Source organism: Haliotis rubra, unplaced genomic scaffold, assembly GCF_003918875.1.
Source record: "Haliotis rubra isolate DU_JTF1 unplaced genomic scaffold, ASM391887v1 Scf493, whole genome shotgun sequence".
In the NCBI taxonomy this organism is placed as follows: domain Eukaryota; kingdom Metazoa; phylum Mollusca; class Gastropoda; order Lepetellida; family Haliotidae; genus Haliotis; species Haliotis rubra.
In genome coordinates, this window is record NW_025767183.1 from 190,630 (window position 1) to 216,935 (window position 26,306).

The following is a 26,306-nucleotide window of genomic DNA, read 5'->3' on the forward strand; positions in this document are numbered from 1 at the left end:
TTTTGACATTGAAATATTTTATTTTCTCAAAAGTACAAGACCTGAAAAACCTTTATGCTAAGTAAGTGAGTCCTACAAGCATTATTCAGTTAACAAACAGACACACTCCTATGGATTTATATTTATCAATTATGGTACAATGCTAAAGGTCTGTTTTAGAAGTGAATTTACAAAAGTGGAAAGAATATTGATCATGAACATTTGAAAACATAATGGAAATCCCTCATCCTATTACCTGTTGGTAGATGTAAAACTGAATGTCAAATGAAGGGAAATCTTTCGCGATTATTTAAGATTTATACAGCAGTTAATATATAATAATAATATAATATAATAGTCCATTTATCCCTCGCATTTCTCCATGCACAATGCATGCTCGAAGTGGCCAAACAATCTCATTATTATAACCCCGGATACCCCAAGCTATCTGTGAGGCGCTAGAAGGTTTATGGTTGCATGACATCCCACCGGGTACCGATTTAATATTTGATAAGTTAACAGAGGCAATTTTGGAACAAACTCACTTGCCTAAGATGAGACCACATGTATAGGTCAGATCGCGTTTTAGGAGGCAACGTATAAACAGTTAAATGAACGATGATGATGACAAAGAAACACAATGGTGAGTGAGTTTAGTTTTACGCCGCACTCAGCACTATTCCAGCTATATGGCGGCGGTCTGTAAATAATCGAGTCTGGACCAGACAATGCAGCGATCAACAGCATGAACATCGATCTTCGCAAGTGGGAACCGATGACATGTGTCAACCAAGTCCCGTTAGTCGCCTCTCCCTACAAGCAAAGTCGCCTTTTGGGGCAAGCTTGGGGTGCTCAAGACATATTCTACCCCGGATCTTCACGGGTCAGAAACACAAGACGATAGAGATGCTAATGAAAGAAAGAAAGCGATTGTAGGCTACTTGCGCTACCACAGTCGTAAGTTAAAGTATGGGCGTTACGATCATCTTAGCGCTACGATTGCTCTGAGGAACGGGGCCCTAGACTGGACTCAAGTGGAGGTAAGTTATCAATATCAAACTGTAAAGTTGGGACAGCATCCATGTTTGCCTGATTATATTAAATGCACATTTTCTGAGGATGGTAAAAGTAATTTTATTACTTAGATATTGATGATGCTTATTCAGAGGGTATTCAAGCCATAACCGACATTACCAACCAGTCTTTCACTGTTGTGACAAATTCAGCAAGTTCCATCACCAAATAAGAAAGCATCATCAGCCTGCTGGATCAAAGGGTCGTCTTCTGATGTTGCTTGCAACACAGGCACGTCGTCGTCGTAGTCTCTTTGTGGATGGACAATCACATCATAAGAACAGTTCGCAACTGCATGACAGATGTCCACATCATGAGGGTTATTTCGGTAATGTTCCAATGGGAGCATCTCTTCATTGGAATTACATTCCACGTTTCCTTCGTACGAATCAGCGTTGTCTTGCTGTTGTCTAAGGTGATGGTCCGACGTAACACACTCCACCATGTCACATTCTCTATAAGCGAGCTGTAATTATAAATTGTGCAACAATTTTACATTTTTTGGGATGTATATATTAGAACACATACACACAAACACACACACACAATGCATGGCGAAAACTTAAGAATCGTGTTTCGTGCAGTTCAAACATTCATATGTGAGTGAGTATGGGTTTTGGCCGCATTTAGGAATATTCCAGCAATATCATGGCAGGTGACATCAGAAATGGGCTTCACAGATAGTACCCATGTGGGGAATCGAACCCGGGCCTTTAGCGTGGCAAGCGGACGCTTTAACTAATAGGCTACCGCCCTTCGTGAAGTGACAAACAATGTACCATGAACGTATGGTGTGAATGCACATACAAAGTTAACACTGACACACACAATATGTATAACACGTATGCAATAAAAGACACATGTATTTCATTGTGTGCTATCGTTGTCAAACACAAGGCATAAATTAGAGTAATCACGTGAGAAGAATTCAAGTCCAAACAGTACTACAGGGCACGTTACGTAACCAAAATGCAACTCCTGGCACAAATATACGGCAGCTTATATGGACTTACCTGTTCTCCTGGAAGCTCTGCCGGTGAACATAGATGAAAAGGAAACCACTTTTTAAAAAGGAATTCCATGTCATTCTGCCAGGAAGATGAATTTTAAGGTTTTGCAATAATTTTTAATTAATTTTGGAAGTGCTTTTAACACTCCATAAATGCACTTGTACTTACCCGTTCTCCTTGAAGCTTCGCCGGTGCATTCATTAGCCTTGATGTCTTAGGATTATACATCATGCAAAACAGACACATCGTCACCGTCAACAGAAAAAATGACGTCGCTATAATTGCGTGATACACGTCTGTTAAGGGTTGACAAATGTAACCCCTGTAACCAGCACTGCCAGATGGGCACGTTGGCACACAACTACCATTGGAGAGATAGAATTTCTTCTCCTGACAATCATATTGATCAATGCATGTGGCCTGATAATTGTAGGTTTCTGATGGACAAATGGAGTAACAGTTCTTGTCCTTTCTGTTTGGTGCTTCTTTGGGGCAGGAGGATAAACAAGATCCATTGTATAAGACATTTTGGCAGTTGTAATTATTTAGGCAGTCAGAACCTTTAGCGAAAAATCCTGTCGGACATTTGGACAGACAATTTCTAGAATGTACGTATGGAGCAAAAGGAGGGCATGTAGGTAAACATGATCCATTGTACATGACCGCGCCGTTTATCGTTGGGCATTCGGATGGAGAAACGCATTTGTTGCCTGGAAATATGCTTGTGTTGTGAGGACATTCCAAGATACACGTGTCATGTAATCTATATGGAAACGCTGATGGACAGTCATGTAGACATTTGGATTCATGCACAAATTTCCCTCGCGTCCTGCAGTCTTGATAACTTACACACTTCATATCAGGCAAACTGGCTGTTTCCTGTGGGCAGGTGGGTAGCAGTGGCTTGACCTGGTGTATGGAGATTCTTTTGGACATGCTGTTGTACATGTTCTGTTGAACACCATCTTCTTCATCTTTACACATTCAGATTCGCTAATGCACTGGAACTGCCCTGGGGTAGTGAGAACAAAGTCTTTAGGACAGGTAGGGTAGCAGTAGCCATTGGCTACGTACGGCGATCGTCCAGGACACTTAGATACACATGTTCCGTTGGATATAAACCTACTGCTGTCTAAACACATAGAAGAGTCAAAACATTGCATGTCTACAACTACAGTGTCACCTGGACAACGTTGTACACACATTCCTTGGTGGTTTAAAGGTGCTTCATGTGGACAGGAGTCAACACAGGTATTGTTGAATATCACCTTAAAGAGGCCACGTGGAGATATGCATTGGTGTAAACCTATGCATGTTTCATTATCCAACACGTAGTCCTTGGGGCATGTCGAGTAGCACACGTTATCTATGGCATGAGGAGCTTCAGCAGGACAAGCAGCGATGCATTCATTTCGGAAAATAACGCTATTCCGGCTGACACATTCAGTGACCAAAATGCAATGATTCCCAAGAAAATATTTCTCTTTCGGGCAAAGTGCTGTGCATGACCCCCTGGTCACTGAACATAGCTGTAGGTGGACACTCGGGAACACAGGTATTGTTGTATATGAAATGACCCAGCTTGTCAGTACATTCCTGTTTTGATAGACATATTGTTCCATTTACGGTGACAGATTTGTCAGGTGGACATGACGAATGACAGACACCTTGTAGAATCGACTGTTTCTCAGGAGGACAAGCTTTAACACATGTTGTGTTGTCTTCGGATTTATTTGTTACAGTATCAGCTGGGCATTCCTTACGACAAACCCAATCTTTCGTGAAAGGCGCGGACGAAGGGCAGGATGCCACACATGTACCATTAAACAGAACCTGGTTGTTGTTGGACATGCAGTATGTCCCATTCAAACAACGTGATCCTATCCTGATCGTATGTACAGGACACGTGTTGTAGCAGGTGGAAGTTTCCTGTTGGTAAAACGTCCCCGGCGGACAGGAATGCACGCATGTTCTCCCGTAGATCACAAATGACTTTCCTCGACATTCCTGTGCACTAATACAGTCCCAATAATTGGGGAAGTACAAAGGATCGGGGAAATAAAGAGGAGCTGTTGAGGGACACCTGTACGTGCCTACTTCAACCCAACAGGACAACAAGACACACGCTATCAGAATGAACATGATTGTTACATGTGCTTCAACGGTGAGGCCAGTCTTCCACACCCGGCTACGTGTGATTCCAGCATATGGGTGTTGCTATCTGAAAAAAAGGATAAGTTTGTTGACTTTGACGATCCAGGTATATAATGAGACGTATTGAATCGCATTAAAATGAACCCATGTAGTATATCAGCCATGAAACCACCTGAAATCATTAATATTGCAACCACGTATGCAATAACTAAGGTTCGTACAGTTTGCATAGTGCAATTAGAATATAGTTGACTGGAAGCAGACTCTATAGTCCTTTGATTTCCCTGACACGTAAATGTAAGGTAAGCTGAGCTAAAGTAAAGTAAGGTTGGATACAATGTTGTGAAGTAAGTAAGTAGAATAACACAAGGTAAAATAGGTTCAGGTTGAATAAGGTGAGGTAACATACACAGACTTAATTATAGTGAGATTGGACATGATGATATAAAGTAAGGTTAGGTCGGGTAATGTAAGGTAGGGTAGGGTAGGGTGTGGGAGAATAAAGTAGGGTAAGGTACAGTAAGGTAGGGTAGGGTAGGGTGTGGGAGAATAAGGTAGGGTAAGGTACAGTAAGGTAGGGTAGGGTAGGGTGTGGGAGAATAAGGTAGGGTAAGGTACGGTAGGGTGTGGGAGAATAAGGTAGGGTAAGGTAGGATAGGGCAGGGTGTGGGAGAATAAGGTAGGGTAAGGTAGGGTAGGGTGTGGGAGAATAAGGTAGGGTAAGGTACAGTAAAGGGTAGGGTAGGGTGTGTGAGGAGAATAAGGTAGGGGTAAGGTAGGGTAGGGTAGGGTGTGGGAGAATAAGGTAGGAGTGGAGTAAGGTAGGGTAGGGTGTGGTAGGATAAATAAGGTAGGGTAAAGGTAGAGTAAGGTAGGGTGGGGTGTGGGAGAATAAGGTAGGGTAAGGTAGGGTAGGGTGTTGGAGAATAAGGTAGGAGGGGTAAGGTAGGGTGGGGGTGGGAGTAAGGTAAGGTAGTAAAGGTAGGGTAGGGTGTGGGAGAATAAGGTAGGGTAAGGTAGAAGGTAGGGGTAGGGTAGGGTGTGGGAGAATAAGGTAGGGTAAGGTACAGTAGGGTAGGGGTAGGGTGTGGGAGAATGTGGGAGAATAAGGTAGGGTAAGGTAGGGTGTGGGAGAATAAGGTAGGGTAAGGTAGGGTAAAGGTAGGGTAAGGTAGGGTAGGGTGTGGGAGAATAAGGTAGGGGTAAGGTAGGGTGTGGGAGGAGAATAAGGTAGGGTAAGGTAGGGTAAGGTGTGGGAGAATAAGGTAGGGTAAGGTAGGGTAAAGGTAGGGTAAGGGTAGGTAGGGTGTGGTAGGGTAAGGTAGGGTAAGGTAGAGTAAGGTAGGTAAAAGGTAGAAGGTAGGAGTAAGGTAGGTGGTAAGGGCAGGTAAAAGGTAGGGTAAGGTAGGGTAAGGTAGGGTAAGGTAGAGTAAGGTAGGTTAGGAGGTAGAGTAAAGGTAGAGTAAAGGCAGAGTAAGGTAAGGGAATTAAGGTAGGGTAAGGCAGAGTAAAGGTAGGGTAAAGGTAGGGTAAGGTAGAGTTAGGTAGGGTAAGGTAGGGTAAAGGTAGAGTAAAAGGTAGAGGTAAAGGCAGAGTAAAGGTAGGGTAAAGGCAGACTAAGGTAGGAGTAAGGTAGGGTAAGGTAGAGTTAGGTAGGGTAAGGTAGGGTAAGGTAGAGAGTAAAGGTAGAGGTAAAGGTAGGTAAGGTAGAGTAAGGTAGGAGTAAAAGGTAGAGTAAGGTGGGGTGGGTAGGTAGGTGGGTGGGGTAAGGTGGGGTAAGGTAGAGTAAAGGTAGGGTAAGGCAGAGTAAGGTGTAAGGGTAAAGGTAGAGTTAAGGTAAAATAAGGTAGGGTATGGTAGGGTAAGGTAAAAGTAGGTAGGGTAAGGTAGAGGAGTAAGGTGGGTAAGGGGTAAGGTAGGGTAAGGTAGGGTAAGGTAGAGTAAGGTAGGGTAAGGTAGGGTAAGGTAGGGTTAGGTAGGGTAAGGTAGGGTAAGGTAGAGTAAGGTAGGGTAATATTAGTGCGCGAATGGTACAAGGACGCGGCCTAGAATGAACACTTGCCACACGTACGCACGCACACTCACACTTTAGATGTATAGGCCTTTTCCTGAACCGACAACAATAATAATAATCATAATAAACATAATGAAACGATGATAACACGGTGGACAGCATTCCGTCAAGCAACAGTCCAGTACAAGCTCCCTAGCTTTAGAGTGTAGGTTACCTGTGTTTGTTGTGGAGACACATCGTGCCCTACACCATCTACCAACACCTGGCCTTACATCATCTACCAACACCTGGCCTTACATCATCTACCAACACCTGGCCTACACCACCTACCAACACCTGGCCCTACAACGTCTACTGACACCTGGCCTTACAACGTGTACCAGCACCTGGCCCTACACCACCTACCAACACCTGGCCTTACAACGTGTACCAACGCCTGGCCCTACAACGTGTACCAACACTTGACCTTACAGCATCTACCAACACCTGGCCCTACAACATCTACCAACACTTGACCCTACAACATCTACCAACACCTGACCCTACAACATCTACCAACACCTGGCCCTATAACATCTACCAACACCTGGCCATACACAATCTACCAACACCTGGCCATACATCTATCAACACCTGGCCCTTCATCTACCAACACCTGGCTTACAACATCTACCACCACCTGGCCCTACAACGTCTACCAACACCTGGCCCTACAACATCTACAAACACCTATCCGTACAACACCTATCCGTACAACACCTACCAACATCTGACCCTACAACACCTACCAACACCTGACCTTACAACACCTACTAACACCTGGCCCTACAACGTCTACCAACATCTGACCCTACAACACCTACCACAATCTGACCTTACAACACCTACCAACACCTGGCCCTACAACATCTACCAACACCTGACCCTACAACATCTACCAACACCTCACCCTACAACGTGTACCAACACCTAGTCCTACAACATCTACCAACACCTGGCCTTACAACATCTACCAACACCTGGCCCCACAACATCTACCAACACCTCACCCTACAACGTGTACCAACACCTGGCCCTACAACATCTACCAACACCTGGCCCTACAACGTGTACCAACACCTGGCCCTACAACATCTACCAACACCTGGCCTTACAACCTGTACCAGCACCTGGCCGTACAACATCTACCAACACCTGACCCTACAACATCTACCAACACCTATCCGTACAACACCTACCAACATCTGACCCTACAACACCTACCAACACCTGACCCTACAACATCTACCAACACCTGGCCCCACAACATCTACCAACACCTGACCCTACAACATCTACCAACACCTATCCGTACAACACCTACCAACATCTGACCCTACAACACCTACCAACACCTGGCCCTACAACATCTACCAACACCTGGCCCCACAACATCTACCAACACCTCACCCTACAACATCTACCAACACCTGGCCGTACAACATCTACCAACACCTGGCCGTACAACATCTACCAACACCTATCCGTACAAAATGCACCAACACCTGGCCCTACAATATCTACTAACACCTGATCCTACAACATCTGCCAACACCTATCCGTACAACATCTACCAACACCTATCCGTACAACATCTACCAACACATATCCGTACACCACCTACCAACACCTGACCCTACAGTACCTACCAACACCTGGCCCTACAACATCTACCAACTCCTGAACCTACAACATCTACCAACACCTGGCCCTACAACATCTACCAACACCTATCCGTAAAACACCTACCAACACCTGACCCTACAACACCTACCAACACCTGGCCCTACATCATCTACCAACACCTGACCCTATAACATCTACCAGCACCTGGCCCTACAACATCTACCAACACCTGGCCCTACAACATCTACCAACACCTGACCCTACAACATCTACCAACACCTGACCCTACAACATCTACCAACACCTGACCCTACAACATCTACCAACACCTGGCCCCTACAACATCTACCAACACCTGCCCTACAACATCTACCAACACCTGACCCTACAACATCTACCAACACCTGACCCTACAACATCTACCAACACCTGGCCCTACAACATCTACCAACACCTGACCCTACAACATCTACCAACACCTGACCCTATAACATCTACCAGCATGTGGCCCTACAACATCTACCAACACATATCCGTACAACATCTACCAACACCTATCCGTAAAACACCTACCAACACCTGACCCTACATCTACCAACACCTGACCCTACAACACCTACCAACACCTGACCCTACAACATCTACCAACACCTGGCCCTACAACATCTACCAACACCTGACCCTACAACATCTACCAACACCTGACCCTACAACATCTACCAACACCAGACCCTACAACATCTACCAACACCTGGCCTACACAACATCTACCAACATCTGGGCCTACAACGTGTACCAGCACCTGGCCCTACACCACGTACCAACACCTGGCCCTACAACATCTACCAACACCTGACCCTACAACATCTACCAACACCTGACCCTACAACATCTACCAACACCTGGCCCTACAACATCTACCAACACCTGGCCCTACAACATCTACCAACACCTGACCCTACAACATCTACCAACACCTACTACAACATCTACCAACACCTGGCCCTACAACATCTACCAACACCTGACCCTACAACATCTACCAACACCTGGACCCTACAACAACAACACCTGACCCTACAACATCTACCAACATCCTGGCCCTACAACATCTACCAACACCTGGCCCTACAACATCTACCAACACCTGGCCCTACAACATCTACCAACACCTGACCCTACAACATCTACCAACACCTGACCCTACAACATCTACCAGCACCTGGCCCTACACCACGTACCAACACCTGGCCCTACAACTTGTACCAACACCTGGCCCTACAACATCTACCAACACCTGACCCTACAACACCTACCAACATCTGACCCTACAACACCTACCAACACCTGACCCTACAACATCTACCAACACCTGGCCCTACAACATCTACCAACACCTGACCCTACAACATCTACCAACACCTATCCGTACAACACCTACCAACATCTGACCCTACAACATCTACCAACACCTGGCCCTACAACATCTACCAACACCTGGCCGTACAACATGTACCAACACCTGGCCCTACAATATCTACTAACACTTGATCCTACAACATCTACTAACACCTATCCGTACAACATCTACCAACATCTATCCGTACAACATCTACCAACACCTGGCCCTACAGCACCTACCAACACCTGGCCCTACAGCATCTACCAACACCTGACCTTACAACATCTACCAACACCTGACCCTACAACATCTACCAACACCTATCCGTACAACACCTACCAACACCTGGCCCTACATCATCTACCAACACCTGACCCTATAACATCTACCAGCACCTGGCCCTACAACATCTACCAACACCTGGCCCTACATCATCTACCAACACCTGACCCTATAACGTCTACCAGCATCTGGCCCTACAACATCTACCAACACATATCCGTACAACATCTACCAACACCTATCCGTAAAACACCTACCAACACCTGACCCTACATCTACCAACACCTATTCGTTCAACACCTACCAACACCTGACCCTACAACATCTACCAACACCTGACCCTACATCACCTACCAACACCTGGCTCTACAACATCTACTAACACCTACCTTGGGTAATATTAGCACAGGAGAAATATGGACGCGCTCGTGAAAACGAAAGAGAAAGTAGGAAGTGACCGTCCTTGACATTACAGTCCGGATGTTGAGTCATAACACAGAAGTCAGAGTAGCTTGCCACTGCTGACAACGAGTGGTAAATTTAACACACTGACCAGGTATGTGAATTGTTCGTTGTTAAAAAAGCATGCAGTGATTGCCTTTCTTTTTGTGATACGAGAGGTCAATGAGTGTGATATGAGACACAAGCGCTGACCCGGTTACAGTTAGCACGTACCACAGAGGGGGCCAGACACTGAGATAGGCTTCTGAGGATCCTTGGCACCGAGATCTTCGACAGAGGAAGGCTTCCTCGTCATATTTGTCCCCAGACAGTGACGATTATTGCTATCCGCTCTTGCATTGTCTTGTCAGATTTGATTGTTAGCCAAATGTAACGATTTCAGGATCGCGAAAGGGAAATGCATAGGTTGGATTTCCCAGATCTATAAATAAACCTTTCACGGAACCGGAACCGGTTTCTGGGAATAGGTGGGACAATCCTCAATCGATACCAAGACGCGTTTGCGTTAGTATGTATGTGCTGGGGTGGGTTTATTCTAACAGTTAGGTGAGATTAGAATAGTATGAGCCAAGTCTCTCTTAACGGCTTGTCAACAACTGGAGGGCAAAAACATAATCATGCTATATAGTACATAGTGGTTTTTCTTGTAGAGAAAGCGGGCGAGCCTACAAGAAAGCGGTCCGATTGAAACTCAGGACACCACAATGTTCAACCTTAGAATCAAAGCGGTTAATATTTCTATTTTCATATTTGTAATGTCAAGACAAGCTGGTAGACATTTCATATGCATGCTGCCTTTATACATCTTTATTATATAGGTAGCATTTTTCCTGAACCACAATTGGTCAAAAGACCGTCACATGATTGACTACAAAACACGATATTGACTTGGGTTACTAAACGTAGACAAGGAATCCCGTACGAAGGGGCTTCCCCCGCTTTTCAGCCAATCAGATCACTCGGATAGATGGCACAGTGTGTGCATTAAAAGTTTATGTTAAAACCCGTTTCTCTTTCATTATATAATAAAACAATTATAGACTCTTGTAGAGGTCGATATCGGTTTTTATTAACCTGAGAAAAACAATATCGACCTCGCAAGCTCGGTCGATATTGTTTTACTCAGGTCAATAAAAACCGATATCGACCTCTACAAGAGTTTATAATTATATAATGTCACACTCAGATATGTATGTGGGACAATATGAGTTGTTGCATACACCTGGGTTGTGAATGTTCCATATTAATGGTCAACTTTTAAGCATTTTCACAACCGTACCATTGATTCCGATTCTGTGTTGGTTTGCTTTATGGTCGAATACACATCCTTTAACATACCCAAAACAGTTTGCGCGATTCGTGGAAGAAAATGACGTTGTTTGTCTGCTGTTTAACGCTGCATTCAGCAATATTCCGGGCGAAGGCGGTCTGTACATCATCTGCCTGGACCAGCTGATGACCAGCATCATCAGCATTGATCTAATCAGTTTTGATACATGACACACGACAAGCCTGAGTTGCTGAATACCAATTTTAGAACAATTCTAGAAAAAGACGCCTTGAATCGCCGGGTTAGAATTGGTCTTCAGTAAGCCATGCTTGTCGTAAGAAGTGACTAACGGGATCGGTTGGTCAGGCTCGCTGACTTGGTTGGCACATGTCATCGGTTCCCAGTTGCGTAGATCGATGATCATAATGCTGATCACTGGATTGTCTGGTCTCGACTCGATTACTTACAGACCTCCGCCACATAGCTGGAATATTTCTGAGTGCGGCGTAAAAATATACTCACTCACTCACTCATTGACTCTGAAGTTCACCTGCTGTAATTTGGTCAGACACACCGTACAAGTGTGTGAGTGAGTTAATGTTTAGTGTCACGTCAGCAATAATTCGGCTATGTCGTGAGCGAGCCTGACCACCCGACCCCTTTGTCACCTCTTACGACAAGCATGGGTTACTGAAGATCAATTCTAACCCGGATCTTCACTTCCTGGATTCAGAGTCAATAGCTTTATCATATTACACTGTGCAAGTGTTATTTAAACACCTTTTGTTAACAAATCATTAGTGGACTCTTGCAGATATAGCAATGGCCACATGGAGTATTGCTGGTAAAAATCATTTACTGATTCTTGCAGACGTTGTAGAAATAACAATGGCCACATCGAGTGATCGCGATACCCTGATCCAGTTGGAAGAAGATGAGGAGGAGGACTTTGAGCTGACACAGCGTCGTATAGAGGCTGAGAGAGCTGCTAGGGAGGAAGAAGCGTTCAAAAGGAACACCCTCCATCTTGACATCCCCAAACTTCCAGACGGAAAAACACACCATCTTTTCATTTCCCACAGCAACGACCCTCCAGAAGAAGAAGCATGGGCAGAGGAACTGGTCAACACCATGGAACGAGACTTCGGCTTGAAATGTCTTTGGCCAAAACGAGACTTCACTCCTGGCCATGATGTGGGATCTTTGATTCAGACAGGAATCATGTCGTCCATGAAGGTCGTCTTTGTTCTGTCCCCTGCTTCCATGGAAAGCCGATGGTGCCTATATGAGCGGAATTTTGCTTTTGGCATTTCTGTTGAAAGTAAGGAAAATCTCATCATTCCTGTTATGTTGAGCCAGTGCGACTTCCCAGGCATACTGAAGACAATGAATTATATTGATGTACCTGCTGGAGAGGACTATGCCTTCAAAATCCGTCGATGCTTTGACGAAGACACACGTACGTATAATGTAATTTCTGAGTTGAACCTTCAATAATTCATTACAAAACACTAATGCTTTCAGGGGTTAGTTTCTGATTATGAGGGGATAAGGATGTAAACACTTCTATGGGGTTTTCTCAAGTTATAACCGGAGTGTCAGTTTAATGTTGAAAAATGTGCGTGCAAGTGGGAGATGTTTATCATTTCGAAGGGAATCCCAGGAGAATAACGAGATGAAACCTTGGGTTAAGATCCTAGATGTACAGACAATGGCGGGTGACATAGTTTACTCATTAGTTGCAGCCCTTGAAATCATTTAGCCAAAATATGTAATTTTACCGTAGGTGTTTTGGGTGCTCCAAAATGTGTCAGGCTTCTTCTTCCTTAGAAAGCATTGTGAGACTTGTACCTACCTTAAAGATCACATATACCCTACTGGGTACAAATACATAAATCACTAAGTGGCATCGTTATAAATGAAACCCCGTCATTAAAACTACTCATTTCGACCTTTAATTGACTTAAATCGACCTTTTTGACAACAGTGCACAATTCTCACCCGCGAACGAAATTTCAACCAATCAGAGCGGCGCGTCTCTGTGACGTCATATGAGGAATAGCTTTGAGGGCCAAAGCAGAATTCATCTACATTTTAGGGGGTGAATTATCTTGTTTACAGGCTTGTATAAACCTGAAATCGTGACAATTGTTGTGGAAAATGAAAGCTATATAATCTCACAATCTACTGTCATTTAATTTTGTTTCCTGCTTTGCCTAGTTTCCGAGTTACAACTTGTTTTCATAGACGATTCTGTCAAAATCGATTGGTGTCGTTAGGCCCTATTTGTATAATGACTGATCTAAATTGATCCCATTTCTGTGTTTTTTTACCTCGATATTTAATCATGTCATGTAAAAATCTGTTTGTATTCTCAAAACAGTGTCGGCCCATTAGTTTTCACATGCAATACAGCAATTAATACTCCCTTGTTGTAACCCGTGTTAGGTGGTATAAACCTACACATGTTATTTGTCATCATTCACTTGATGGTCAGTTAATGAATTTATAACAGGTATAATTAGTGGGAACACACTTAGATTACCGGACAAAGGTTCCCATTTGGCATTTCTTGTGTCTGGAGTAAATATTCAACATTATAAACATCGATCAAAGGATTAACCGATAACACGCTGATTGATTAATTACTTTTATCTTACACAGCGGAATTGTCAAAAGGTAGTGTTTATGTATGTAGATTTACTAATCTATACTGAATACACTCTGCCGTGTCGGTGTCCGCGTAAAAACAACGTCCTTCTTTCAAAGGATTAACCGCCAATACATTGATTGATTGCCCATTATTGGCTAACTAAATTACTGTTTTTAAAGAAAGGCGGACATTATGCAATTAGTTGCCAGGTGTGCTATCTTGGGTGACCAATGAGACTATACACCAATACCTGAAAAGATTTATCACTTTTTCGTATATTAAACTGTTAAAAGACACATCATTTGGAACAGTTTTGTGGATATTAATGGATACATTCCTAGAACAAGGTAATGGCCTGATATTGTTCCTATAACTTTAATCTGTTTTAATTTTAATATTTGCATTTTGTTTTTTATTCATTTGTCGTAGCATTCAACAGAATCATTGTTTTCGCCGTGAAGTGTAATGAGACAGACAACATACACTAGGGTGTGTGTGCTAAGTATGATTCACATTGGCAAACTATAAAATGTCTAGATATTACAGTTCTGTTATAAATTCACTATAAGTATCAGCAGATCGTCTACTTTTTATTTAGTTTCAAAATGCATACAAGTATGATAATAAACTAATTAGGATTATAAGCCAAATATAAAGACACACATTGACTAGTATCTACATACTGGTGAGTGCACATTAACCATGTGAATGTAGTAAGAAATTTATCGCGCAGTATTGTGACTTCGACCCCCACCTCGCTTCCGTGGAAGAAATCGTTATGTTATAAGTTGTGTCATGCAAAATCCGTTTGGTTATGATGCCAATACATATTTAACTACGAGTAGAAAGTAGTTTTGATTTTCTAACTTGATGAAATCAAACTATAATCTCATTAATTCTAACAGACTTTACGATTTTCAAAAATGGCGGCGCCCTATCGGGAACATCCGCCAGTCTGAGGATAAATGCTATTTAGGTTTGTTTTCACGGAGTTACAAAATCAAAACTACTTTCTACTGGTAGTAAAATATGTATTTTATTGATATCCAATAGGATTTTGCATGACATAGCGTATAACATAACAATTTCTCTCCTGGCAGCGAGGTGGGTGTCAATATAATACTACTTACAATATTATTGTTACTTCCACCACAACCTCACTTCCGAGGAAGAAATCGTTATGTTACAAGTTGTGTCATGGAAAATCTTTATGGTCATCAATCATATACATATTTTACTACAACTAGTAAGTAGTTTTGATTCTTTTACTTCCGTGAAGCGATCTGAACACAAGTAAGATATCGTTTCAGGCTTCCACAAACATAACCCATTTAGCACGAACTGCGGGGTCCTGTGGAAATCTGTGCATGGTGACACCATCGCCCGACCCCTAGGAGCAATTGACGACAAAGCAACGATTCGGCATGTCGTCGTTGATGTCGAGAAATCATCAAAATGATGAGCGTGCTACACACTTTCTATACAACTATAGTTTGGCATGAAATGCATGTGGACCCGTTTTTTTGTAAATATCTCTTCATCCAATGACCCAATCGATCTTAAACTGTCCAAGAGGATGTTTTGTCAGACAACCTAATCACATTGTAAATCACCGATTTTATGCATTTGTATTAAAGAATCTGTCTATGTAACTGTCAACAAAATAAACAGCAGAACGCAGAAGGCTTGCAGAGGGAGCCAGTGACCTGTAACAGCGGTACTGTTGGGTCATAAAGGTAAATGCACGTGCATTTCATGATAGTTACCTGTGCACTGCACAGTGATAGACCGTTTGGATCATTCACATTGAGTACTTCTAGCTGTCATCTTGAAAGCTTATTCAGATGACGCTAAAAGTTTATTTAGCAATGTGTTTAATTTTTTTTAAAAGAGAGCAAACGTAGCAAACCGATTGATAAGGTGTCGGATTACATGAAACGTACAACTTTTGCTCTTGGCATGAAAGCGAACATCGTGCTAACAATTGTGAAAAATAAACCAACAACCAATAAACAAAACCTTGTACAAAAAGGTAGGCATCCAAAGTTAGATTCTTTTGATATCAGGGTCATCAGCATAGCTGACCTACATTGACGAACGTTGACCTTTATGACCCAACACTGCCGCTGTTACAGGTCATTGGTTCCCTCCCTCTGCAAGCCTTCTGCGTTCTGCTGTTTATTTTGTTGACAGTTACATAGACAGATTCTTTAATACAAATGCATAAAATCGGTGACTTACAATGTGATTAGGTTGTCTGACAAAACATCCACTTGCACAGTTTGAGATCGATTGGGTCATTGGATGAAGAGATATTTACAAAAAACCGGGTCCACATGCATTTCATGCCAAACTTATAACTGAAAATCGTTCCTCATATGACGTCACTGCAGTGCTCTGACCACAGAGTTACGTAACCTGTCTGTGGTTTCGTTGGCGGGCGAGAGGGAAGCAGGCGACTTTTTGGCTACTTTTAATCGCTCGGTATTAATTAACCACAAGTTTTTAAAGAATAAATTTGGTGTTCCGCATAAGACTAACCACAAATCTTTCATATGTAATGGTTAAAAGAGTAACAAAAAACAAAGTTTATTGGTTCTTTAAGTGTAAAGCCCTCTATGTGTCTGTAATGTTTCATTATCAAATGTCTTGAAGCAGGCCATCGTCTCTTATTGAAATATATAAGGCTTCGAATCGCCCTCGTGTGGATCTTCTATAAGCACAACCGGTCTATTTCGAAACTTCTCGAACGATCAAACCCGCAATGTTCACTACTTACACAAAGAGGGATAACTATTTTGTTTGATCTGGGTTTTGGGGGGTTTTTTTGTTTTACGCCGCGCTGAGCATTATTCCACCTAGATGACCTGAAGATCAGGGTTAAAATTGGATCAGTGCTTGTCGTAAGATGGCGACTAACGGGATCGGGTGATCAGATTTCACTGACTTGGTTGACACAACAGTGTAGATCGATGCTCTTGCTGTTGATCACTGGATTGTCTGTCGTCATATATTCAGCATATTGCTGAGTGCAGCTTTTGGTATGGAAAATATTAACTATATGACAGATTAATTACTTTTGTCAGTCAGGATTTATCAATCGCTGATATCGATGCTGCAAAAGCATCATATATACATGTACGCTAAAACATTACAGCAAACAGTCTGCTGCAGATTGCACAATACAATGGATATATGCTTAACTGTTTTACTGTGGTCCGCAATATCAGAGCACCAACAGGCATATTCCTGACAAGTAGGACTATTGCCAGATTTGATTCATTCATCAAAGTGTGTTAACCCAAGTCAGCCTCCGTTTCTTGTAATTGCATCTTATTCTTTCCAGGCACTTTTGACTATCTTGTTCCGGAAATGATGAAACACTGGGAAAACGATAAAGGTGAGGAAAGAATAAAAAAACCACAAATGTAAGGGAGTACGTAACCAGTGTAAAGATTGGAATGTTTTTAACAGAAATCGTGGCTCACTGTTTCAAAATGAGATATTTGAAAGTCGTATCGGCAATATCAAACTGTTATATTCAGTAATAATGTATATTAATTTTCAAGGGCCTAAAAATGGAACCGTTGTCAGGATACTTGGAGAGAAAAATTTGAAATCCATCTGCGGGGCACCTGCTTGGTCTTTTCGAGATCTCGAGCAGCACCAACGCTACCAGCTTCGCCAACTTGGAAGCAAGGTATAGAAACTGCATGTATGTTTTATCACGAACACACGTATAATGAATGAGCGGATATAAGGAACTATTTTTACAGCCACTTGCTGTGTATTTTAGTGTATGCGTATAACGAACTACGGTTTTAACGAACTTAGTTCGTTATATCCGTTGTTTATTATAATATGATAAACTTGAAGGTCCAGTTGGAATTGATGTTCAGCAACCCATGCTTGTAATAGGCGAATAACAGCATCAGGTAGTCAGGTTCGCTCACTTCCTTGACACATGTCATCGTATCTCAATTGCGTAGATCGATGTTCGACCTGTTGATCACTGGATTAGCTGGTCCAGACTCGAGTATTTACAGAGCTTTAATATTGCTGAGTAGGGTGTTAAACACCAGCCAACCAACTGTTATGCTATAATTAGAATTTGTACAAAGAAACTGTAATCGCCTGTGGGTATGTATACGACTTGAACACCCCTGGAATAAGTTGCAGATGCGGATATCCGTCCATCAGATGTTGTGAGGAATCTTGGCGTTCACATTGATTCTTCTTTGACGTTCAATGCCCATGTTAACCAAGTGAGCAAAACATGCTTCTTCCATCTCAGGTCGATCAGCAACATTCGCCAGTACTTGACTTCTGCAGCAACTCAAGCCCTTGTTCGAGCTCTAGTAACATCCAGGCTCGACTATTGTAACAGTGTTCTTTCTGGCATCAACTCCAATCTGATTGATAAACTGCAGAGGATTCAAAACACCTCTGCCCGCATTATCAGTAGAACTTCTAAACGTGTCCACATCACTCCTGTCCTTAAAGAACTCCACTGGCTTCCAGTCAAGGCAAGAATCGATTTCAAAATTCTCTCCCTGACGTACAAATGTCTCCATGGCTTGGCCCCTTCCTACCTCTCTGACCTGCTTCACCCATATGTACCTGCCCGCAGTCTCCGTTCCAACTCTCAGAATCTTCTTGTGATACCCTCCTACTGCGACACCGCAGCTTCTCCTACACAGCACCGGCCCTCTGGAATGTTCTTCCATATGACATCAAAGACTCTGACAGTTTTGATAGTTTTAAAGCAAAACTGAAAACCCACCTTTTCTCAGTATACTTCTCATAACTTCACCCATCTTCATCTTTGTAGCGCTTTGAGCATACCCAAGGGCGTGGAAAAGGCGCATTATAAATGTGCATTATTATTATTATTATTAATAGTGTTTGTTGTTCAGATGCAATGAATTATTGTGGCTGCTCCAGCCGAATGATGGCTGTTTGTAAATAACATCAGCTGGTCCAGGCAATTAGTGACTAACCCTGTTAACCGTTGCATCATTTAACAAGCGATAGGGTGCTGGATAACTGTGACAACCCGGAATCCTATTCTGCCTAAACGCACATGCATTATTCATCGACAACATCAGATGTCAGCCTCTGTATTGGTTGTTCTGTGACTTGGATTAGGGCGTGTCTTCATACCCCAACAGCCCAAGATGTTTAGGGTTTTTTAAAATTCTTTTTATTCATCCCTTGGCACATACATGTACAAACAGCGAATATGAATATGATACGCCTTATATACTTTCCCAAAAAAGAAACGCATCATGAAAATAGCAATTTCATGTAGCAATGAATTAAAACGGGATTCATTTTACAAAAGGTTTTGCTCTGTTTATGAGTCCTATGGTGTTTATGTTTTTGAAACATCACAGCAAAACGCACCATCCGTAAAATACCCGTATTTAACAGCATGATTTTCAATTTCGGCATGTAGTGTCACAGAATTCACAATTCATATGCAATGCACGTGAAAGTTGGGGATCAGATAGTCTCAATGAAGGGTATAAAAGGTTGATCGCTGTCTGTCGATTATTCACTGTATTTGGAATATTGTTGACGAACGCAAAATGCCACGTCTAAGTGAAGCCAACCGTCATATCGCCATTGGTTTGCTTGAAGCTGGCCAGTCTAAACGTGCAGTTGCCCGACGCATGAATGTTCACCAAAGCACACTTTCACGGCTCTGGGAGAGATATCGCCGGCAGAATTCGGTAGCAGATGCCCCTCGTAGTGGGCTACCTCGAGCAACCACTGCGGCACAGGATCGCTACATCCAGGTACATCACCTGCGTCATCGAACAGCTACGGCGACCAGTACCGCTCGACAAATACCCGGATTGAGGAGGCTTTCTGCACAGACCGTCAGGAACAGGTTGGTAGAGGCTGGTTTACGTGCCAGAAGACCTTATTTTGGCCCTGTGCTTCGACAACAACATCGTCGACATCGAGTTCAATGGTGCACCAAAGTTCAGGCCTGGAACCTACCGAATTGGCGTAGAATCTGGTTCAGTGATGAATCACGATTTCAATTGGAACGACGTGATGGAAGAATGCGAGTGTACAGACGTCGACGTGAACGTTTCGCCAACACTTGCGTTCCCCAGGTGGACAGATTCGGCCGGGGCAGTGTGTGTGTTAGTGTGTGTGTGTGTGTGTTAGTGTGTGTGTTAGAGAGAGAGAGAGAGAGAGAGAGAGAGAGTGTGTGTGTGTGTGTGTGTGTGTGTGTGTGTGTGTGTGTGTGTGTGTGTGTGTGTGTGTGTGTGTGTGTGTGTGTGTGTGTGTGAGAGAGAGAGAGAGTGAGAGTGACATATCACCTGCCGTAGGAGAAGTGGTTTGGTGATGACACAGGGCAACCAGACAGCTCAACGGTACTGTGACGAAATCCTACGCCCACACCTCCTTCCAATCATTGATCGCCAGAGGGAGTTGTTTCAACAGGACAATGCCAGGCCCCACACAGCACGTCACACTAGAGACTTCCTCCGGAACCACACCATCAATGTGCTCCCCTGGCCCTCAAGATCACCGGATTTAAACATCTGTGGGATGCCCTGGACAGACGGGTGCGACGCCGTAACCCTCAGCCCCAGCTGCGATTGGGCAACACGAAATTCTGAGACTTATTCGTTCGATACCGAGGCGATGCCGTGCAGTTCTGGATGCCCACGGTGGTCACACGAGGTATTGACTTCAGCGCCACCAGACGTCTCCATGTGACACTCAAACTTACTTTCCTCGAGTTGGTGCCAAAGACGGATACGTCTGCATTCCGGGTGTGCAATTTCGTTATATTTCATTGACTCATATAGCCTACAAGATGTTTCAAAATAAGCATAAAAATACAGTTGAAATTCCTATATGCGTTTCTTTTTTTGGGAGAGTATACATGGAAACAACCCATTCTGGCAGTCCATAAGGCTAAGGTAAAACGAATAGATAAGTGTGAGTGAGTGAGTTTAGTTTTACGCCGCTTTTAGCAACATTCCATCAATATCGCACCAGACACCAAAAATGGGCTTCACACATTGTACCCATGTGGGGAATCGAACCGGGTCTTCAGCGTGACGAACCAACGCTTTAACCACTAGGCTACCCCACCTTCCGTTAATAGATAAGAGATATACTGAATAACCGAGCTGTGAGACATCAACTGGCCCTGTGTGGTTATGGCAATTGCAAATCCATTAAATATTTTCACCTTGTTAAGCAATTTGATGTGGGTTTGGGTTTTCTTTCAAAGGAACAAGTAAACGATGACCGAAAGAAGAGCTTGATACACCACAAGGGCAAACTGTTGACTGAAAACAATGAATCGTTTGGGTTTTTAATCAGAGATATAAATCGGATGAATTGTTTTGAAGTAGAGACTCTGACATGTCTGAAGTGTGTGAAATAGTTTCGAAATTTTGCTAGCCAGTCGAGCTAGCTATGCCTGAAAGTTACTATCCCACAAAATAATTCACAAGCCCGAAATGTGAATGTAGAAACTAAGCAAAATATTAAAGAAATATTACCATCATTTATCAAGCCATAATCTTGCATGATTTAAAAGTGCATTATAACTTAACAAGTCAGAGAGAGTAATATCTTTAAATAATGACCCCATGAAAAATCCCCTTCCAGTCGGGCCAGTGACTGTGGTGATTTTCTGGCTAAACATGATATTTACTAGCCACGGGCTAGCGAGCCAGTGGCTATTCCCACTTTGCATGTCTGGGACTTTAACACATTTGTTTTTTTGTTTCAGTTTGCTGAGAGAGTTTATTACGGTGCAAAGGATATTGCCAACAGCTCTGTCTGCATGAAGTACTATTCCATCATCCACTCTCGTTGTCATTGTTGTGGAGTTTGCTGTTGCAGCTCAACATTCTTATTTTTGTTGATGATGTTACTTCTCTTCATCATACAAGCATTAGAGATGAGAATAGTAGACGATAACTATTTTCTTGTCCCGTTCTACATCATGATTCCCCTCGGTGTTGGTTTGGTCTATGCTGTACATGTGATGGTAAGTACATGCGACTTATTGAACTGTGTAGGAGACTGCAGGCACAAAGATTTTTTAAAATATTGTTTTTGAGATGACCCCGGCTCGAAATGCTTCATGATATATTGTACTGTGAAGCATTTCGAGTCGGGGGTCATCTCAAATTTCTATATATATTTTTTTTAAACCTTTAATCCTCGCAAAGGCACGAGGGCCTGTGGCTGCGGGTAGCCAAGTGGTTAAAATGTTCCCTCGCACACCGAGAACCTGGGTTTGACATCCTGGTTACAATTTGTGAAATTCTTTTCTGGTATCTCCACCATAAGATATTTCTCACTCAAAGGCAGAGGCGAGGTGGAATGGGGTTAAACTGCTCCGTTGAAGAATACTGTACTAAGACAGTGACAATCTTGCGACAGTTTACACAGTATACGGACTCTCGGCTGACGTTTGATACTGAATATTAACTCCAGCGTTAAACTAACAGACACATCCACTAGGCAATATTATAAGCAATAATGTAATATTCGATGGCCATTCCTAACTTTCTGCTACCAGGACGTATCTTGTTACATTGATGACTTTTTCTCACAATAAAACTAAGCGAGTTTCAATTTGGTTTAACACTCCATTGAACAATACTTTCGTGCTGTCACTGTCTGGAAGTCCTGTCAATGGTGCTGACAAATCATTGACATGTCTGAAGAATCAATGGGACCCGACAATAGGTGTCACACGAGGACAAAAGGACTCGAGTACCCTAGGGGTATTACCCGGTATTACCCGACTCGTACCCGGGTAGCCGATATTCCACCTTCAGGCTTCACAATTTGTCCCTCTTGGGTACTCGCGTCCTACAAATTAGACTCGAGTCTGCTCCACCTGACTAGGACTCGAGTACTCGTGAGAGCCCTAGCTGGAATATTGCTAAAAACCACACTCACTCACTCACTCACAAATGGTCTGCCATTAACCCTACCCTGTGATTTGTATATATACGTGTGAGGTGTGTGTGTGTGTGTGTGTGTGTGCTGTTGATACTGTTTTACCCCTGGTTAGGTATATCTCGTTGTGAACCTCCACCATTCAATGCTCCACGTGTGCCCTGTTCTGTATTGTACTTCTCATAATGTAATGTTTCATGTATTTCCTGTGTTTGTTTTCTACAGTTGGAAAAGAGATTGAGGGCTCGACTGCAAGCGTATTCCATGGAGCATGTTTTTGAAACAAATATCCTCATCAACTACAAATCAAGGACACGGCAGCCAAACGTATCCTTTGGGAAATCAGCTGCAGCAGCAGCAGCAGTAGCAGCAGCAGCAGCACCAGCACCACCAGCACCAGCAGCAGCAGCAGCACCAGCACCAGCAGCAGCAGCAGCACCAGCACCAGCAGCAGCAGCAGCACCAGCACCAGCAGCAGCAGCAGCAGCAGCACCAGCATCGTTTCTTCTTTTCTATCTTTTCTCTTTCTCTGTAGTATGGTTCCTAGAATCTAAAAAAAAAAACAGGGCAAGAGAATACGTAGTCTTGACTATCCCCAGAAACAGATTCGTCTTGGTGCGCAGAGAAAATAGCTGTAACTGTATATGAATAGGTCACTGATAAGCAGTGATGACACCAGGTGTTCGCGAACTGAAATGTAGAGTGTTGTCTAAAAATCATACTTTGGCAGCACTCGTATGTCAGTATTGTGAGCTCAAATTACCTATTCTAAAACAATATTGAACATATAATACAACCTATATTAAACCAGCTTCATGTGATTGGTCCTATGACTTGCCTTAACCTTGTCTTCAGTTGGATGTCATGTATTACGACTTACAGCCATGTATGGTGAGTATCAGTAATATGTTATGGTAGTCGTAGTGTACGCTGTCAGTTGTAATGTGTGGCGCCGATTGCTAGTGTTTCCCCCGGGATTATGAAAGGACAGGGTAGGCTCACACAAAAAGGGGCACTATAAAATTCAAAAGGGCATTCAGCAAAATAAAAAGGCACAACAATGAAGGGTACAGCAATTTATTGTGGTTGACACCATTTGGGTCTGTTTGGCATGCTTTGATACCACTGCTAACCTTACATGCTGTCTGTTCACAGAACTACTTAAGTGACATCATTTACGGACCACGTGAGGCTGGTGAAACATTACCAGGCAGAGACAGAGAGGTAAGGAAGCGTGATATTGCTAAGCCGCCCTACTGGTTGTATCGGTCACAAACACATGCCACGGAGTTGCAATATTCGCATGACAAAGATATAATGGTTTATGAGAAAATATGGAATGTCACTGGACATTCTTCCACCGATGCTTCAAGCTTGTCTACCAGAAACGTTTAAATGTGTTGAGGTGTTCATATATTTTGAAAGGAAGTTGACTGATGAAGAACTTTCATTTTCAGATACTGCTGTGATTCACATATAAGTATTAGCAAACAAGAATGGACATCTTATAATGCTATTGGTTGAGGCAAAACTTATGCATATCGTTAGGTACACAAATGTATGATATAATCCATAACCGTTGCATAAAAATATAAATGTTAAGGTCCAGATAGTAGTAAATTCACAGATCCGTAATGATCAGGGTTAGAATTCATCTTCAGCAACCCATGCTTGTTGGAAGAGGCGACTAATTGGATAAGGTGGTCAGGCTCGCTGACTGGGTTGATGCATGTCATCGTATCCCAAGTGCGTAGATCGGCGCTCAAGACGTCAATCACTGGATTGTCTGGTCCACACTCCATTATTTACAGACTGCCGTCATACAGCTGGAGTGTGGCGTAAAACAATAACAAACAAACACAACCTATCAAGTTATTTTCTGGGTGGTATATCGTTTGCCTTTCCCGAGAATTGAGCTTCTTGATATTCTATGCATGTCTTGTTAATGGCAGAATTTAATCCTAGCTCTGCCACTAAACTTTGCCTTGTGTAATCATCTTGGTTTTTCAAATTTCAGGGAGGGACACGAAAGGCTGGAAAACGTTACATAATCTCCTTCATGGAAAGAAATTATGACTTTCTGTTTAGCGACAGTTTTGAAACAACTGTGATGGACAGGCATCCCACAGTATATAGACGTAAATGCATTTGCGAAATGCTCGAGAAACAGGTGCGGCAAAGATGTGAAGAACAAATATGACCCCCGTTGATGTATAGATTCGCAATTCCGTTGAAGAAAAACGCACACTGCTTGCAATGATAGCCAATTGAAGAGAAACCCGTGACAAGATGACTGCATGTTAGTGTGCACTGATGTCGAGGATCGTCGCCAATGGTTGTCTCACTTGTATGACGTCATTTACAGGTAGTTTAATTGAAATTGGTCACCTACAGCGTAACAACATTCAAAATACTAAGATTAAATAATTTGGACAGTAGGATTAATCCATAAGCTATATATATACCTTTCTCAGAAATATTTCTATTCTTCAGACCGAAGCACACCTTTTTCTGGTTTTTTTGTGTAAAGTATCACACCAGGTATTACGATTCCAACTACATTTCGACTAAATATACTGTCACTGGATGTATCAAGGAAGTTTCATGTCCGTTGTAAAACATAATTGTAGTGTGAATCTTTTACTAGTTTTGTAAGCAACGTTAGATATGAGTCTTTTGATAGTTTTGTAAGCAACGTTAGATATGAGTCTTTTAGTTTTGTAAGCAACGTTAGATATGAGTCTTTTGATAGTTTTGTAAGCAACGTTGGATACGAGTCTTTTAATAGTTTTGCATGCAACGTTAAAAATATCCATGTTTATTGTTTAATATACCAACGACTTCAGCCTCACCGGCGTTACGTTCTATGGTCTGCCAGAAGCCTGTTACCCCTAGCATGAATTGGCAAAAACATATTCTACCCACAACTCCTCACAGGGACAAAGTAATAATTTCTGTATTGTTTAGTTGTAGAGCGCATATATTCAGGTATCTGTATTCAAATGACTTTTACCTAAATTGTTCATGTGCTTCTGAAATAAATAATTAATCTCAGACAGTTGATGGATTTCCTGTCTATACCTGACTAGACGTCTGTAAAATCAAGTTTTGCCATGTGATGGCTGCTGTGTCTGTTGGAGGCCCGGAAGCATGAGAAGGTCATTTGACTGTGAATCTTCTGTCGCCTCATAAGCCAGCTTCAGTTGTCTACTCTCCAGTATAATGCTGGTGTTTTGAGCATGCATTCAGTTGATCGAGGCAAAGGTAATAAACACTCATTAGGCTTGGTTTACTATGCAGCTGCAACGAATGCAGCAGAGAGGGCAATCCTGGCACTGTCATCGTCAGCTCAGGGCTCTTGACCCCTTTTCATGAATCCCAGGCAG

At 42.8% G+C, this 26,306-nt stretch overlaps 2 protein-coding genes across 6 annotated transcripts; one reads left to right on the plus strand and one right to left on the minus strand.

Annotated features, from left to right (window-relative positions):
• On the minus strand, window positions 1–10,433 carry LOC124291486 (proprotein convertase subtilisin/kexin type 5-like). 5 transcript variants are annotated; one of them, XM_046728473.1, is made up of 4 exons: window positions 10,256–10,433; window positions 2,985–4,284; window positions 2,232–2,835; window positions 1–1,519 (listed from the first exon to the last, which is right to left on the minus strand). In XM_046728473.1, the coding sequence occupies exons 2-4, from the start codon at window positions 3,683–3,685 to the stop codon at window positions 1,202–1,204; spliced, it is 1,623 nt and encodes a 540-aa protein (XP_046584429.1). In that variant the 5' UTR covers window positions 3,686–4,284; window positions 10,256–10,433; the 3' UTR covers window positions 1–1,201. The 5 variants fall into 5 exon arrangements, with proteins under 5 accessions (XP_046584429.1, XP_046584427.1, XP_046584428.1 ...); XM_046728471.1 differs by lacking the exon at window positions 10,256–10,433 and adding an exon at window positions 9,970–10,040; XM_046728472.1 differs by lacking the exon at window positions 10,256–10,433 and adding an exon at window positions 6,446–6,518.
• Window positions 10,041–25,976, plus strand: LOC124291487. Its single transcript, XM_046728477.1, has 9 exons — window positions 10,041–10,136; window positions 12,184–12,771; window positions 17,312–17,365; window positions 17,535–17,665; window positions 21,737–21,997; window positions 23,146–23,247; window positions 23,776–23,811; window positions 24,076–24,144; window positions 24,938–25,976. Exons 2-9 carry the CDS (start codon window positions 12,201–12,203, stop codon window positions 25,118–25,120), a joined length of 1,407 nt encoding a protein of 468 aa, XP_046584433.1. The 5' UTR covers window positions 10,041–10,136; window positions 12,184–12,200; the 3' UTR covers window positions 25,121–25,976.
• Window positions 25,977–26,306: the final 330 nt, after the last annotated feature.